The sequence below is a fragment of the Oryx dammah genome, unplaced genomic scaffold (assembly GCF_014754425.2).
Source record: "Oryx dammah isolate SB20612 unplaced genomic scaffold, SCBI_Odam_1.1 HiC_scaffold_5, whole genome shotgun sequence".
Taxonomy (NCBI): domain Eukaryota; kingdom Metazoa; phylum Chordata; class Mammalia; order Artiodactyla; family Bovidae; genus Oryx; species Oryx dammah.
Window position 1 is genome coordinate 51,248,137 of NW_024070189.1, and position 18,613 is coordinate 51,266,749.

The 18,613-nt window shown below is 38.1% G+C and overlaps 1 protein-coding gene across 3 annotated transcripts in view; it reads left to right on the top strand.

The window, feature by feature from the left end:
• The window catches only part of JAKMIP2 (janus kinase and microtubule interacting protein 2), a 199,540-nt gene extending 181,181 nt beyond the window's left edge, over positions 1-18,359 (top strand). For 2 of the 3 annotated variants that reach the window (XM_040239761.1, XM_040239764.1), the window contains 3 exons: positions 2,056-2,121; positions 5,539-5,609; positions 12,613-18,359. In XM_040239761.1, coding sequence (XP_040095695.1) covers positions 2,056-2,121; positions 5,539-5,589 — 117 coding nt within the window. In that variant the 3' untranslated portion in view covers positions 5,590-5,609; positions 12,613-18,359. The remainder of the gene's footprint in view (positions 1-2,055; positions 2,122-5,538; positions 5,610-12,612) is intronic. The other variant, XM_040239763.1, reaches the window with a different exon arrangement.
• The last annotated feature ends 254 nt before the right edge of the window (positions 18,360-18,613 follow it).

Below are 18,613 nucleotides of genomic sequence, written 5' to 3' on the forward strand. Positions count from 1 at the left end.
GCCTGACTGACATTTTGGGTCTGATGATTCTTCTTGGTGGAAGTTGGTGGGGAGTGATCTGTGTACTGCAGGATATTTAGAGCATTCCTGGCCTCGGCCCCTTAGATGCTAGTTGTGACTGGTGATGACATGTGATTTGAAACTGTCTGGATAATTATTGGTGATGGTTGCACAACTTTGTGAATATACTAAAATCACTTTAACTAACTTAAAAATGTCCAGATATTGCCAAATGTCATCTGGGGTGCAAAATCATCCCTAGCTGAGAACCACTGTTCAGAGGGAGGGGATATAGTTTCCAAGTTCCACTGTTCTTTGTTCCAGCTTACGTTTTTGTCTCCCCACATTGCACTGTAAAAACTGGTCTTTCTATGTTATCACATCATTTAGCTTCCATTGTTTTCTTCTTGGACTCCAGTTCTCCATTTTCTAATTATTCCCAAAAGAGGCACTAAATTACAAGCCTACACTGTGTAATCCTATGCTGTGAACATATAAGGCCTTTAACTTGCCAGAAGGAAATTTGAAAACTTTTATTCACTTACAAATTCAGTTCAGTTCAGTTGCTCAGTCGTGTCCTACTCTTTGCGACCCCAGGGACCTCAGCACGCCAGGCCTCCTTGTCCATCACCAGCTCCCAGAGTTTACTCAAACTCACGTCCATTGAGTCGGTGATGCCATCCAGCCATCTCACCCTCTGTCGTCCCCTTCTCCTTCTGCCCTCAGTCTTTCCCAGCATCAGGGTCTTTTCCAATGAGTCAGCTCTTTGCATCAGGTGGCCAAAGTATTGGAGTTTCAGCTTCAACATTAGTCCTTCCAGTGAACACCCAGGACTGATCTCCTTTAGGATTGACTAGTTGGATCTCCTTGCAGTCCAAGGGACTCTCAAGAGTCTTCTCCAACACCATAGTTCAAAAGCATCCACCTTCTTCACAGTTCAACTCTCACATCCATACATGACCATCAGAAAAACCATAGCCTCAACTAGACAGACCTTTGTTGGCAAAGTAATGTCTCTGCTTTTTAGTATGCTATCTAGGTTGGTCATAACCTTCCTTCCAAGGAGTAAGCATCTTTTTATTTCATGGCTGCAGTCACCATCTGCAGTGATTTTGGAGCCCAAAAATATTAAGTCTGTCACTGTTTTCACTGTTTCCCCATCTATTTGCCATGAAATGATGGGACTGGATGCCATGATCTTTGTTTTCTGAATGTTGAGCTTTAAGCCAGCATTTTCACTCTCCTCTGTCACTTGCAAATTAATGTCTATGTAATGTTGATTTCAAATCTGTGCTATTCAAATTACTGAAATTTTGTTATGGTTTACAGGTAATTTCAAAGACGTTTCTGAGCTTTTTAAATCTTCAGGGTTGCTTGTGCTATTCTTGTAATGTTTGTTTTTTTCCCCTAAGTTATCAGTTCCTTCTTTGGATTCTTTTTTGAAGTGTAGTCTCTAACTTTGTTTTATGAAAATTGATCAGTTTGGTTTTATGAGAAGATCGTACCCTGAAATAAATTTGAAACAAAGTTGAAAAAAAAAAGTAGAACAGCAACTAATGGCATTTGTGTGAGCCACTTTTAGCCATTTTTTAATGAGGCAATAAACAATCAAAAACCTTAATCCAAATGGTTTACAACAAAGTGTGTTTCTTTCTCTCTAGCTCTGGGACACACAGCTGTCTCCACAAAGAGGTGACTTTCCCACATCTCACGCCCAACTCATGTTCCACTGGCCAAAGCAGGTCTACTGACCAAGCTCAAGTGCAGTGGGGTGAGAACCATACCTCTGTCACAGGGAAGAGGTCTGCAGAGACAGATAGACCCAGAAGAAAAAGGATGGCAAATATTTTAAAAATACAGTCAATGACAATCATTTTGAATATGAGTGCAGGCAATTTTTGAAATATGCAATAACCCACCAGATGTAGAAAAATGCGTACATGACATTTCCAGATGCTAATGTTTTTATGGGAAGTTCTGCGTTTTAGGTTGGTGAATGGTCTTGTTTAACTTAACACCTTGTAAGGCATTCGGTTTTTTTCTCCCTTTTATCAGAGAATTCGTGACTTAGAAGATAAAACAGACATCCAGAAAAGACAGATAAAGGACCTAGAAGAAAAGGTATGTGTGAACTTCAGTGTGTATTTCAATCTTTATTTTTTAGATCAGACAGTAGTATTGGTTTCACTCACTGTGTTTCTTTCTTCTCAGCTATTGTGTGTTGTGTGTAGGCAGGTATAGTTAAGCTCTGCCCGCAGTCAGGCACCAGGGTTCTGGGAAAACATCTGCTTTCACTTATACATTTTTGCCTTTTGTTTTGATTCCTATTCTTTTCTGTAAGTGTTTTCTTTCCTCAGTTTTCCTTTTCCCATCTTCACATCTTTTCCAAAAGTTTCTTCTAGTTTTATTACTCTGCTTTCCTCTTCCTTTTTGAAATAATGTGTTCAGAAATTTAGATTGACACATGAAAATTTTGCCCTCATGTTGCTTCCCCAGTGGTCTGAAAGAACTGCTTCTTCCTAGTCAGCCAGCACTCTTGGGGTGTAAAGATGGCATTTGGAAATGTGTGTGCTCTGGAAGAAGGAAGAGGACTAACACAGGGGTGCTGCTTGGCTGCAGTGAGTGAGTTCGGCAGTCTTGCATAATTAACACAAAACTGTCCTGCCTAGGATGCCAGGAGCCCCCTGGGCCTGAGGAGGGACACAGCAAAGATGGCAAGAGGCATTCTCTGGAGTTCCAATCTCATTGACTGGAAGTAGCTGCCTGAACCCCTGTGTTGCAAAAAATCATGGTTGTTTTGCAGTATCTTCCATGGGCACCCAAGGAGCAAATAGTAAACCACCCGCCATTTCCAAGATAACGATTAGAATTTGGTTCATCCCAAATTGCTTTTATAGTTGTCCTTCTCAGAGGAAGCTGGTAAGGTCCAGTAGCCAAACAGTCAGACCCCTAGGTTCTTATGCAGGCTGAGTCTTCAGTACTACTTTCAGTAGTACTTATTTAAGCTTGGGTAAGTGACATTACCCACTGTGTCTAAGCTGTATCTCAAATACAGGGGTGGTAACACTCTCCCTCACCTCCTCTCATCTGTTCCATGAGGGAAAAAATGAAGTCACTCACATGAAAATTAGGAAACACTAAGAAAGTATAAGTCAAAGTATAATTTTTAAAATTTCTAAATGTGAAGTGCATATCTTATGTAAGCTTGTAAGTTTGAATTTTCCTCATTTCTAAAGTGTGCTGTTTAGTTCTGTGGGATTAAATGAGAGAAAGGTAGAGTGTAATAAACTAAAAGCTGAGTCTCGTTTCCTACTGTTTGGCAGAAAGACCCAAAGAAGGCAGGTTTCATCCACAGTTTCCATGGTTGTCAAAGGACACCACTGATGCCTTCCATCTCCCGTGGTTTTGAATGGCTACCCTTGTCCTAGACACTCTCTCTGCTGATTCTTAAACAGTCCTGGACTGGCTCCGGGAGGAGATTGCAGAGAAGACAGCTCTGCCCCAGTAACCTCACTCAGTTCAGTCCCACACAACTTAGGGAAAACAGAAAAAGGAATTATTTTTATATCTAGTTATGTCACCACCCTGGCTGAAGTAGGTGAACTTTTCATTCTACAGGTCTGAACTTCCTAAATATTTATGTTAGGTTAACGTACTTAACAGAAAATGAGGAATATTTTGCTATCAAATCAGCAAATTCCATATGTAGTACTAAACTAAGCCATTTCAAAGGCAATCCAGTTGATTTCTGATTAGCAGTTTGAATGAGAGGTGAGGTTTATAAAGCAACTTCTACTCACTTGACCTCAATTCTGCTTATCCACAAGCATAGTAAAAAGGCTAACGATTGCTTATGTCAGAGATAGTCTTCATTCTTTCCTGTGGGGTACGTGACCACCCCCTCAGGACGCATACAGTATTCCTTCTTTGTCCTCAATTCCCACGCACACAGTGTAAACCAGGGGATAGCAACAAACATAGCTAAATTGCTTCCTACATTCTGCTCTTCACTTTATCCAAGGCACTGCCAAATTCGTCATCTCATTTGATTCTCCTGATTGTTGAGACAGACACAGCAGATATTATGTTCCCCTTTTATACAGATAATGAAACAACGGCTCGGAGACATTAAACAACTTTCACAAAATCATATAACCCGTCTATGGCAAATCAAAAGCAGAGGTCAGGTGTCAGACCCTGAGGCCCACAGCCTGCCCACCATGTGGCATGGAATTTAGACTCTCATCGTAAATCAAGTGATAAGCATCCCTTATGCCCAGAGAAGTAGCCCTGGTACCTGACCATCTCATGGGAATAGTGGAAGCCTTCCATTCCCCTCCTTCATCCACTCTCACTACAGGTGACATCCTATCACTACCCATCTTCTGCTCCCCATTCTATTAGACTGGTCTCTAATACATAGTTCTTCACACCATGTTTATAACTTGTTCATGCAGTTTTGCCACCATGAAGCAACAGCCTTGTAAGTAGTGCCATTAAAGGAAATAGCAGATAATATGCCCAGTATGAGACTGCCATACAGGACCTGTTCAAAACTATCATGTCCAACAGAATGCTCCTGAAGGGTTATAACAAGTCAAAAGACTTCATGGCTCTGTAAGAGCAAATCCCCCAGGAAATCAGTATTTGAGAAAACTAATCTGACCTGTAAGATTTCATAGTTAGTATACAGTTGGTTTTCTACCAGTGCTACACAAAGCATGTTTTCCACCCAAGTTTTTGCTTCTCTGGTGAAGGTTCTTGGTGAAGAGAGACAGCTCAGACTCCATTTAACTTCTATGAGCCAAATACAGAGACATCTATCTCAGGAGCATGACAAGCTGGAGCAACAGCATGCGTTCACTGTCTGAAGCTATCTCTGATGTAGAAGCTTAGTTCATACCAGTAGGAGGACCACATACCCTCACTCACCCAGGACAGACCCAGGTTATGCCTGGTACCCCAACGTAATTACTAATACTGTTCCATTTCCCTCTCAGGAGTGCCCACCGTGAATAAGCAATCGTATGTTTACTCTGCAAATTAATATTCTTCCTGCTCTGCCATAGTAACCAAACAATGATAGCACTGAGTGATAAAGCATACACTTTGATCATTTTTAAATTTTTTAATTACATTCTCAAACATTAAAAATAGAGATAATAACACTTAGTAGAGTAGGACTCGGGAGGTCTAAGCTCTCGGCTTCACTGTACCATCAAATTATATGCAATAGTCTGTTGACTGCTCTGTGTTTATTTTTCTCACTTATAAAATTCGGAGCTTAGACCAATTACCTGTAAGATCTTCTCAGAATTCAAAAATGTATCAGTCGATGTTAGCTGAACACCAGTTATTCATTGTATTGCTTTACCAGTGAACAAATAAAAGGTATGGTTTTTTTTTAACTAAAAGGTACTTTGTGTGTATGTGAGAAATGATCAGATTTGAGCGATATGGAAAAGCTGAGGTTTTATACAACCTGAATGGCACTGCAGAAGTTCAGATGTACATAATCCTCTTCTTTTTCTTCTGCAGTTTCTGTTTCTATTCTTGTTCTTCTCTCTTGCCTTCATTCTTTGGCCTTGATGTCAAGGTGCCTCTTACAGGTAAGATTCCATTTAATTCTCAAAATGTGCTTCTAAGACTTATTTGATAAGAAGAATGCTAGCATGTTAGTATGCTCATGTTAAAAAAAATACATTTGGTATTTAAATGCCAGTCTTAAATGCCATAAAATGAGAAATCAATCCAGTCCATTTGGGTGATTATTAAAGAAATGAAGCGTGATGAAAGTCAAGAATCTTTTTCTAGCTAAGTGTCTTGCTTTGGAAAGTCATGATGTCTGTGGATCTCTGAATTCTCGTTGTAGCCTCTCATTACACTCAAAGAGTCACTTCTGTATCTACAAAGTGAAAAAACAGGAGTATGTTTTCAGTGTCTCCTCCAGCTTGAAAATTGTGCTCCTATAAATCTAACAAGTTAAAATGACTGATTTTTTTAACCCTTTCTCCTAGCTCATTTTCATCAGAATTCAGGAAAACAGGATATTTAGGAAAACTGGATCTTGTTTTCAAATAAGATAGCTTTCAATGTCAATTTAGAAAAAAAATGAAGACTCACTATTATTATATTATCAAATCCATTTTTTGTAAGTGGATGTAAGTAAAAAGAATCTTAGACAGTGATTCTCAATCCTTGTAAAAATACAGAATTCAAAGCCTTACTACCAATTTAATGAAACAGATTATCGGACACGGAGATGAGACAGAGGATGAGAGAAGTGGAGAATAAGATTGATCTATATTTTTAAGAAGCTAACCAGGTGATTCTAATGTCTACCCAGGTACAGAAAGCACAAACCTTAACACCATTACTTAAAAATAAAGGAGGCCTACCTGCTGTTCTAAGTCCATTTACCACGGTCTGTGTCTACTTTGGTTGTCTTATTAAGTTACATTACGCAAGGATCTTTTCCCACCCCCATGTTACTTAACATTTTCAATAACAAGTTGAAAAATGGGAGAGAGATGCTTTCTGTCTCTGTGGGTATCAACTTTGTTACCTGGATGTGGAACAGGAAAGCATGACCTGACACAAGAAAGAAGTAAAGCAGAAATGCCCAGCAAGTGGTATCCTTATAGAGCCAATTCCCGGGCTTTATTCCTTACTCCAAAAGATTTTAAGACTGAAAATTATCCTTTATCTGACAAGAAGAGTAGTAGCCTTGCAGCACATAAAGAAGAGCACTTAGTCTCTTAAACTGAATGAGAATATCTAGAGAAAAATGGGCAAGGTTCTCTAGAAAAGGATCAAAATGGCCAGCGCATCAGAAAACAAGCAGTTCCCACCCCCAAATAACAATCAGTCAGTGAGGCAAATAAAGTTCAGTGAGGCACAAGTACTACGTGGTGGTGTAGGCAAGAAAAATCAAACCTCGTAAACTCGTAAATACTAGCTAGCAAAGGAGTAAGTTTGAACATTAGTATCAATAATGACTAGAAGCTACATGCTAGATGCTGTTCTAAGTAACAGATACATTAATCCTCACAAACCCCTCTAGCAAGTAGGTATTGCTTTTATTTCTTCCTTTTTTGCAATTGGAGAAACTACATGTGACTTTCCTAGGACCATATAGCTACAGTGGACAGGTCTAGGATTTGTATCCAGGCAGCCTCATGCCAGAGTCCACTTTTAACCCTGTTGTGCCTCACACGTGAAAGAAGCCTTTCTCTCACATCCTGAGCATCACTTACGTGTATATATATCAGCAATCAGAGGTGTCTTCTATGATCTGTATACTACTACATAGCTCTTGGGATTTAAAATTGCTGTATGCTCATCCCCCATACGTTTTCCCAATTTTTTTGAGGGATATACAAAATTTGATTTGCTTTTCCTCTAGAGTAGCACATAATTGACACTTTGGAGTGGTCAAATGAAAAAAATATAATTATAATTAATAGTAATTATATAACAAATTCCTGGTACCGTGAATCTGGATAATATAAAATGCATACAGGAAAAAGTCAGTAGTTTAACATGTGTGGCTTTGAAGTTAAATATACTGTTAAGTTTCAATCCTGCCAAATACTAGCGTGTCATGGTAGATTTAGACCAAAATTAGGTTTCCTGTTCCATAAAATGATTGTGACTATATTAACTACATCATGGTATTGTGTTTAAAGAATTAAATAAGATTATGCTTATAAAGAATTTGCCACATTGACTGGCACATGGTTCAGTAATCAGCAACTCTTAGCTATTATTATGAAAAAAAAGTTGGCTATCACATGTACTGAGTTTGCAAATATACAAGTTTGAAAATAAAACCTCTAGTACTGCCAAGTACAATAGTTTAGGAACTAAGCCAAAATGAGTAGTTACCTTTTCATCTCTTCTCTTCAGATAATAATCTGGATTTAAATAATACAAGTGAATAAGACATTACTGGCAACTGATTAATTCTACTTTCATGCCCAAAGCAGGTGAGACAGAGGAAGGAGGAAGTAAGGAAGAAAAGGGCTTCACTTATTAGCAGGTAGCAAAAGCATACTGCAAATAACCATACAAATATTTGTCCTATTAATGATTTATATTCTATTCTGTTCTTAAACCAAAGACTAACTTAAATTATATATAAAGATAGCTACCTTAAAATGAAATGACTTATGCTTCTTTCCTTTTAGCAATTACCTAAGTCATTTTGGTCAGGGATGATCTAGAAGCTGCTGCAGGCTCCCAAGAAGGTACCCTCACTGCTTTCAGTGGTTGCTGACTAAATAGCTCAGTCCTGTGCATTAGACTGGGACTTTTACCTTAAGGGCTTCCCTGGTAGCTCAGGTGGTCAAGAATCCGCCTGCAATGCAGGAGACCCCGGTTTGATTTCTGGGTCAGGAAGTTCCCCTGGAGAAGGGATAGGCTACCCACTCCAGTATTCTTGGGCTTCCCTGGTGGCTTAGTTGGTAAAGAATTTGCCTGCAATGAGGGAGACCTGGGTTCAATCCCTGGGTTAGGAAGATCCCCTGGAGGAGGGCATGGCAACTCACTGTAGTATTCTTGCTTGGAGAACTCCTATGGACAGAGAAGCCTGGCGGGCTACAGCCCATGAGGTCGCAAAGAGTCGGACAGGACTGAGTGACTAAGCACAGCAAAGGGGAACCCCACATGGTTTCAAGAGATACCATGTGCTTCGTGCATTCATTTTTTCCTTTCAATTTTTATTGTGATATAATTGACATATAGCACTGTATAAGTTTAAGGTGTATGGCATAATGATTTGATTTACATACATTGTGAAATAACTACCACAGTAAATTTAGTGAACATCTACAAAATTAAAGAAATAGAAAATGTTTTTATTGCAATGAGAATTCTTAGGATTTGCTCTCTTAACAACTTTCATATATAACATATAATCACATTAATTATATTTATCATGTTGTCCATAATATCCCTAGTACTTATTTATCTTATGACTAGTAGTCTGTATAACAGCTTTTGACTACTCATCCAGTATCCCTTCCCTCTACTCCTCACCCCGGGTAACCACAAATCCAATCTCTTTCTCTGTGAGTTTGTTTGTTTGATCTTGACACATTATGCTGAGTGTCTTCTGTGAAACAGACAAGGCAACAGGTACTTGGATACTAGAGTCCTAAGTCAGCAGTGACATAACTGTATTCCCTGACTTAGAGTCTGGTGGCATGTCATAAACTCTCAAAGCTCAGTTCTACAGGGCAACACATTCAAAAGAATCCCTGAGGCTCTGTGATATCCAGAAGGGGCTTCTGAATCAAAGGTGAATTTGTATTTTCTACAATTTTAGTTATAGAATACTCACCTTTAACTCACTGAAAGCTGCTCATCTATAGTGACCTATTAGATAATACTTCAGTTATTCATAATGCCAGTTTGAATAAAGCTGGCTTTGCTGTAAAAATCATAGTTCCTTTTACAGATACTCAATTTACAGAAATTTAACATTCGGGGAGATTGCCTATAAGTCCATTTGCTTTTTAAAGCCAACATGATTTTCCTCAAATGATGGGCTTTACTTTAGTTGTGATGGGGAGAAATGGTGCATATGTGCTTTGAAACAGATTTAAGATTTATTTCTGAGGTTGACTTAGATAATTGCTAAAAGGAAAGAAGCATAAGTCATTTCATTTTAAGGTAGCTATCTTTATATATAATTTAAGTTAGTCTTTGGTTTAAGAACAGAATATAAATCACTAATAGGAAAATATTTGTTTGGTTATTTTGTGTTACATACTTATTTTATATAAAAATACACTAAATGTGTATATACATATATAGAGAAGAGAGACATGCACACACCTATTGCATCTTTATACACATTCAGATTAGCTCTCTTCTTTACTGAGGATCATGGGAATATTATAGGGCTGAATTGGTGGCTCAGGCAGTAAAGAATCTGCCTGCAGTTTAGGAGATCTGGGTTCAATCCCTGGTAGGAAAGATCCCCTGGAGCAGGAAATGGAAGCCCACTCCAGTATTCTTGCCTGGAAAATCCCATGGAGAGGGGAACTTGGGGGCTACAGTTCATGGGGTTGCAAAGAATCGGACATGACTGAAGCGACTGAGCATGCCCTCCTTTGTGCCAGCACCACCAATCTCTCTGCCTTTTGGCACCTACGCCTCCCTCCCACAGCATGCTCTCATCCCAATCTCTGTACTTCCTTCCTACTCACTCTCCTGTGACTCGGTCACTCTTTTATCTCAGTCTGATCTGGCCTTTGGGAATGAACCAAGTGATTCTGCAAATATGAGTTCCAAATACTTGTGACTTGCACCTGTGGCAGAAATTTCTTTGAATCTCTGATTTGCCTCTGTATGTGAACTGGAAGCATCCTTAAGATACTACACGCCTCCTTTTCCACCACTTTGGATCTTTGTCACCATTTTTGGAGTACCATTAAATTCTGCTACAGAATTAGTATCTTTACTTTATAGATGAAGAAATTAAGCCTTGGAGAAGTTAAATGGCTTTTTCATGGAAATTCCATTTTCTCCATCCATGCCATTCAGACTCTAAAGTTCATGTCCTTATGCAGTAAATGATAAAATATCCTCTGTGCCATTTTCTGGCTTTTATTGGAGGAGTGTATTATGTCCTAAGCTTCTACCCAAGCGAAAACCCAGATACATGGAATTAAAGAGGGATGGGGCTAGGCGTATTGACTGGCACAGTCCAGGGAAATTTCTTTTCAGAGATACTCTGGGGCCAAACAGGAAACCTGTGGAGCCAAATTCCCAGGGAATCCTCAGATCAGGACTTTGGGATAGAGACTGTCTGCCATTAAACAATGTTGTTGGAGAGAAATTTTGACATACAAGTAAATCAGTGAAAGGTGTAGACAGACCTGCTTTTAAAGTAATATTTCATATGGGCAACAAGGGCTTCAGTTCAGTTCAGTCGCTCAGTCGTGTCTGACTCTTTGCGACCCCATGGACTGCAGCATACAAGGCTTCCCTGTCCATCACCAACTCCTGGAGCTTGCTCAAATTCATGTCCATTGAGTCAGTGATGCCATCCAACCATCTCATCCTCTGTCATCCCCTTCTCCTCCTGCCTTCAGTCTTTCCCTACAAGGGCTTAATTTCCAAAATATACAGAGCTCATACAACTTAACAGCAATAGCCTCCCAAAAAAGAAATTGAAAATGGGCAGAAGTCCTAAACAGACATTTCTTCAAAGAAAATGAATGGCAAATAGGCACTTGAAAAGATGCTTAGCATCACTAATTATTAGAGAAACGCAAATCAAAACTACAATGGGGTGCCACCTCATACCCATGAGAATGTCCATCATTAAGAAGTCTACAAATAACAAATTTTGGAAAGGATGTGGAGAAGAAGGAACCCTCTTACACTATTCCTGGAGGAGGAAATGGCAAGCCACTCCAATATTCCTGCCAGGATAATCCCATGGACAGAGGAGCCTGGCGGGCTACAGTCCATGGGTTTGCAAAGAGTTGGACATGAGTTAGCAACTGAGTATGCATGCATGCATGCACTATTAGTGAGGATTTAAATTGGTACAACCACTATGGAAAACAGTAAAAATATTCCTCAAAACTCTAAAAATAGAGTTGCCATATGATCCAACAATCCCACTCCTGGGCATATATCCAGACAAAATTATAAGTCTAAAAGATATATGAACCCCAGTGTTGACAGCGGCACTATTTACAATAGCCAAGATATGGAAGCAATGTAAATGTCCATCAACAGATGAATGGATAAAGAAGATGTGGTATATATACACAATGGAATATCACTCAACCATCAAAAAGAATGAAATAATGCCATTTGCAGCAACATGGATGGACGTAGAGATTCTCATACTAAGCAAAGTAAGTCAGAAAGAAAAAGACAAATACCATATAATATCACTCATATGTGGATTCTAAAATACAATGCAAATTAACAAAGCTACAGAACAAGAACAGACTCAGAGAGAGAACAGGCTTATGGTTGCCAAGGGGGTTGGTAATTAGGGGAGGGAAGGAATGGGAGTTTGGGATTAGCAGAGGCAAACTATTATATGGATAAACAACAGGGTCCTACTATATAGCATAGGAAACAATATTTAATATCCTGTTACAAAACATAATGGGAAAGAACATAAAATATATATGTATATAATTATACATACACTTACATCTGAGTCACTTTGCTGTACAGAATAAATTAATACAACATTGTAAATCAACTATACTTCAATAAAATTTTTAAAAATTAAATTTAAAGTAATATCTTAGTTGAACTTCCGAAGGTGTTGGCTTAGAAAGTCCCAGAGAAAAAGACAATATTGATAATAACTTAATATGAGACAAGAACTGTTAATTGCTTTACATGTATTACGTTGCAGCAACCCTTGAAATAGATACTTCTATTCTCTCATTTTAAAGGAAAGAAATTAAGCTTAGAGACTTTCTTTACATAACACACACAAGATTATACTGTCTCAAGACGTGGTAAAGAATAAAAATGTTTTTTTTTAAAAAAAGAATTTGTGCTTTTTTTTTTCCTGTTTCAGCTATTGACTGAAATGACAATTAAAGAATTTCTCCCTCTGTTTTACAGAGAAACCGAAAACACGGATAAGACTGCAGAAAAGCAAATACTTCTAAACCTTCAAAGATGGCAGAAATGTTTACAGCACTGAAAGGGAGATCAAAAGCTAAGGCCCATCCTGTAGCCAGGACTACACCTGTGTATTTTAAAGCCATTATTCAAGGTTTCTTACTTGACAGTTCCTACATGACCCTGTTGAAAATCTACAATATATGCTGCATTTAACGAAACCTGTATATGTCAAACCAGAAGGAAAGAACTATAGACATATATTGTGTGAAAGAAAACAATTCAGCAAGGGAAACAGTTTCAGCAGATCAAGCAAAGATGTGTCTTGGGCATGGAACCAAAGTTACAAAGAAACATTCTACCCCTGCTGTGCAGGGGGGGTCATTTTAATGTAACACCACACCCCATGGAAATACTAGTCCTGAAATAAACATCATTAAAAAAAAAAATCAAAACAAAAAGATAAGGGGGGGTGGGGATCGAAGCACGAGGAATACCTATGAGGAGCTGTTTACAATAAAATGTTTGATTTGAAAAGTCTGGTTTCTTACTACAGGGATTTGCTTTTCTGTCTTTATTATTGTTTAAACCTCAGGAACAGAGACATCTGCAATGTGAGTGAGAAGAAAAACAGTGTCCAGTTTTTCTGCAAACAGTGGAGCTTGTGGAGCACATTCCATACATGGCAGATGAGAAGCGGATCACAGTGACCCCGACTAAACTGGCAACCAGTGTGAAAGATCCAGGCGAATGCAACATAAGATGCATAAAACCAGATGCTTCCTTGGCTTTCTGTGGTCCTCCAAGAACAACAAACTGATCTCGTTCTTATTGAAAATTAAGAAGATGATGCTCTAGATCACAAGCTCCCTGACTTAGTGCTGTCTAAGAATGCCACCGACTATAGGGCCAGAGGCATCTCTGAATCTTTCCATTTCCAAAACACTGGTCTTCAAATGGCTGCTTAAAATTGCCTGCAAATAACATGTGATTTGATACAAATAGAGGCGAAAAGTAAACTTCTATCAACAAATGAATTTTCCACAGAGATGTGACTATTAAGTGAAAATATGATTATTTTTAGAAGTATCCTGATATGCTTAGAGCATTCTGACCTCTTGTTATTTAGACTGACAATTTTTTTTTTTCCCAGAGATATGACAGCAACAAGGTAGCTCTACTTTTTTATATAAAAGTAACATTGTGTTACTGAGAAGGTCATTTTCTACCATAGACAATTAGAAGACTGGTACTTTTCCTAAGTTATGTAATACTGAGTCTTGGATTCAGCTCTGAGAGCAAATAAAAGTTCCTGAAAAGCTAATTTTAGCCTCATTTACTGTAGATAACAAAACAGCCTCAATGTTTCAAATTGTCAAGATTTTATTTACAGGGCTAGCATTCCCATGCATTAAGAATGTGTGTAGGGAGCCAGAAACTCTTTCTATGAAATGCTACACAAGTCTTTCCATACGTGGATTCAGTATCTTACTCTTCAGTTTTGGCGCTGGCATTTTTAAAGCCAAACAGTGACTGAAGAAAGTACAATTAAAGCTACAATGCAGGGGTCCCACTTTTTGTTCTTATATTTACTGCTGACCCAGATATCTTTGGCCCAGTCACTTAACCTCTCTGTGCCTCAGTTTCCTCATCTGCAAAATGAGGTTAAAATGCTTTTTCATAAGGTTTTTCTTTCTTTCTTTTTTGCAATTCTGGAACAAGAGGTGCTTAAAGTAGCACAAAGTGCTTTGTAATTATGATGACTGCTATATCTGACTTTCTTGTGTTGTTGAGAAAAAGAGTCCCCTGTGTAATAAAATAGTGCTTCAGTTTCATTCAGTCTAAGCACTGCAGTACTGAAGCTTTCCCATCAATTACTAGCAATAAAGATTGAGCGATCCAGAACCAGGAGCTCTAATCACCTATAGTAAATAGATCATTTTCATGTTATTTAACAAGATAGAAGAATGTGTCATTTCAACAATAAGCATCTTCTAGCTCTCCTTACTGCATATGCCTGCCATAATACAGAAGTCCTCCCTTATCATAAGAGAGTCAGACATGAAATTAAGGTTTGGAGTGAACTGAGAGTATCACATAATTAGTCTGATGGATAGCCCTTTCATTTGGGGGGAGGTCTTGTAGATGTCCTACTGGGGATATACAATATAACCATCCTGCTGGATTCTCTGTTCAACAGGTAGTTTCCATATTAAGTATGAAGAGTACATTCACTGTGCAAGCAATGTACAAAAGGGTGCTACTACAGTTTGTGACCCAACACTTTCAAATCTCAGAATGTATGGAAGAGGATAAATTACCCTCCCATATTTTAGATGACTTTTCTTTTCCATTGGCCATCCCAGGGTGCATCTGAGAAAATTCATACTCCATCTGCTCCACCAAGCCTACTTCCTTCCTTTTCATCTTGCTTTCCCCACCAAGAAACTTGTAGGTTAAGTTTTATATTCAAGCACTGACTATGGTTCGAGTGATGAGAAATATTTATTCAAATAATATAGCTTAATCAGGTACCTTATCTGCTATAAATTGGATTGTGTCACACACACAAAGTCATACAAGAGCAATCCCCATGAGTATGACCATCTAAGCAGCTTTAGATATGTTTAGGGAAAATGCAAGGGGAAAAAAAGGAATTCTTTCTTTTTGCTTAAGATCAAGGAGGTTAGTAAATTTCTCTAAGATTTTAAGCTAAAAGATGGCATTTTTACCATACTTCACTCATGATCTTCAAAATTAACAAATCTTTGAGTAAGGCTAAATATTTTGTTATGCATTTCCACAATTATAAAAATCATCAGGAAAATTGTACATGTATTTTCCAGTCACTTGTGGATCCAAGGAAATGGACCATATCCAGATGAATGCTTCCCTTGCGTGTCATGATCAGCAAGAGTAAAAAGAGTGTCTCAGCAGTTGAGAGGCTGACTGTGGCTCTACTTCTTACAGAGATCAGATGATCCCCACCCCAATCTTTAATACCTGATTTCTTCATCTTAGCTATCCTGACATGTTTGGCCATGAATGAGAAACAATCAGAACAGCATTCTTCAGGGTTCATTTTACTTAACTTTTCCTAAAGTCTTCATCTCTTGGAAAATAAACATAACTGAAAACATTAAAAAAAGGTTTGAGATAAAATGAAAGCCCCAATTTAGCATAACTACTCAGAACAGGAAAAGTCTCACAAGAAAAGGAAAAGAAATTGAAGACTATATTTGACTGTAAAACCAGAAAGCATCAACAGATGCTAAATTGGCTGTCTAATTTTTTTTTAACACCACCCAAGTGTTGTTTTAGGTAACACTAGAATTTGCTAAAAATAGCTACAAAATCCCTTTTAACTTATGTCATATAAATGAAATTTTTGCCAATAGTGAAGTTTTAGTGGTAGAAGAATAAATCTTGCTTTATATTTTTAAAAAAGGAAAAAAAAAAAAAACTGCTCACATCCATGGCATGTATCTTCAGGAGGACATAGATGATGTAGGGTTCATGGGTCATCACTGAAGTAGGACCAGTATATTCTCCACTAGTAATAGAACAAATAAAGTTTTGCCAAATGATTTTTGCTACAGTATTTTATTTCGACTTACTTTGTTGGTTTTTAGTTTAAATCTCTGGCCAACTTGTTCTTTTTTGCCTATTGATTGTCAACTATTTTTGTAAGCCCATTGTGTAATTTATGTATTCAGTGTCTTCAGCTTAGTTCATAAGTTCATTGTTTTAAAATGAAGCATGTCTTTTTAACCTTCCTAGGTTTTCATGGAAATTATAAAAATAATATTCATCAGTTCTGTGCTGATGCAAAATAACTGGATCTTATGTGTTATATTACATCAAAATAGATGCACAGCATAGACATTTTTAAAAAATATTTAATTGCATTTTTTGATCTGTCAAAATAGATGGGCAGCATAGACATTTTGTTTTTTAAATATTTAATTGTATTTCTTGATCTATCAAAGAATGGCACAGCATATAAATATATATAGTCATATATATATGAATGTGTATATATATACTTATCTACTATACTGAAATAGTTCAGTATAACTTGAGAGATCAGTTATCAGAGCAAGTCTTGGATGACTGTTGGTCGTGAGCTGATGCTTTCAGGATGGCCCAATCCTCCCCTTAAGTGGACTCCCACTTTCTAAAAGGAAGAAAGTAGGGCACAAGGTCTTGAGCACCAAACTGTTCAACTGTCTTGTCATTTCTGTATAATATACTGTCTTCAGACTGAGCCTCGGGCATTGTGCCAGGAGGGTTCAGACATAGTAGAAGCTGGAATTCATCCTCTATGATCCCATTTCAGTACTGTGCAGAGCAGATTCACATTCCTTTACTGCCTTTAGTTGGCAGTTTAGTTCGGCAGTTTAGTTCTTTCTAAATAAGTCTTTTGTTATTGAGAGTTTAAGTCCAATGTTTAGCCAAAATCACTAAAGAAAAACTTCAAGGGGCAATGTGGCAAAAATAGAAGGATTATTAATTTGCTATATTCAACCTAGTATATCAAACTCAGAAGTACAGGTAGTTGGTTGGGTGAAGTTCCCTATTTTTATCTTTGTAGTTTTGCACTGAGGTCTTTCTTCCCATGCTTATATTTCCATCCTTGTGATATCAAAGTTCTGTAGGGTGAGAGTGCTGTAATGAACAACTTGGAGTCTAAATCTGCCTACAGTCAAGGCTCCATGAACTCACTATAGTGTGGATGAAGCAGTTCCCAAAACAAGGTCCCCAGCAGCCAGTGATAATAGCAGTCACTTGTATTTGATTGATAAGTCACAAAATGTGCCTATTTTCCCCCATTAACCATAATTTCCCACAATGAGGCAGATCACAATCCAAACACTTTTATAAATATGTGATGTAGATATATACACATATATATTCTGTATATAGTATGATGGTGTGAGTGCTTACAGAAAGTGTACTTCTGTCCTAGGATTGAGGAATTGGGAAGGGGTTTTCTGAGGCTGCTGGGTAACTCATATTTTTGTTCAGCATCTGATACCTGTGTTCTTCCCCTCCTTGCTTGTCTCTCCTCCCTTTTCTCTACCTTCTGTCCATTACTACTATTCTCTGTTTCTGACTGAAGCAAAGAACTACTCATTGGTTTTCCAATTACTCAGACCTGCCACCTAGCCTTCTAATAATGCCAGTGGTCTTCTGGAAAGAGCAACAGAATCCAGCACAATCTACAGTATTAACATTAGTCCAAAGTCCCATATTTGTATCAGCTAACAATCTCATTCCCAAAAGGGTTCATGCCCACCTGAACCTTCAAGATCCAATTTTGCAGGGACTCAGTAGGACTTACATAGTAGAGTATTGTAGAGCCAGTGCACAGGAATACATAACTCCCCAGGTATCTACTGTGTTAATACAGCCAGGGGAGTCAATTTCTCAGAGCTTTCATTCAATCATCTGCTGCAGTTGGGATTCTTTCTCTCCATCTCATTAGCATGACTCCATTGATTGTTTCAGTGCTTGTTTATTAATGGAAGAAAAATATAAATTGAGTTTCACCAGAATGATCCTTTGAAGTACACTGAAAATGTACATGTACTGTATGTATTACCGTAGAGATTGGAACCAACTTATTGTATGTAAAGTTTTATGAATGGTTATTTTATAATTTATGTATTTAATATAGGAATCAATAAGCTCTGGTGTTTTAATTTATATAAAAATAAAAAAAAACTGCATTTTTAAAAACTTTACCTTCATTGTCCATACGTTTTCATTTTATGTGTGTGTGCGCACGCACTCAGTCATGTCTTACTCTGCGACTCCATGGACTGTGGCCCACCAGACTGCTCTGTCCATGGAATTTCCCAGGCAAGAATACTGAAGCAAATTGCCATTTCTTTGTCTGGGGGATCTTCCCAACCCAGGGATCCAACTTGTGTCTCTCGCATCTCCCGCACTAGTATGTGGGTTCTTTATTTAAACTAGTTTTGAAAAACGAGGTGAG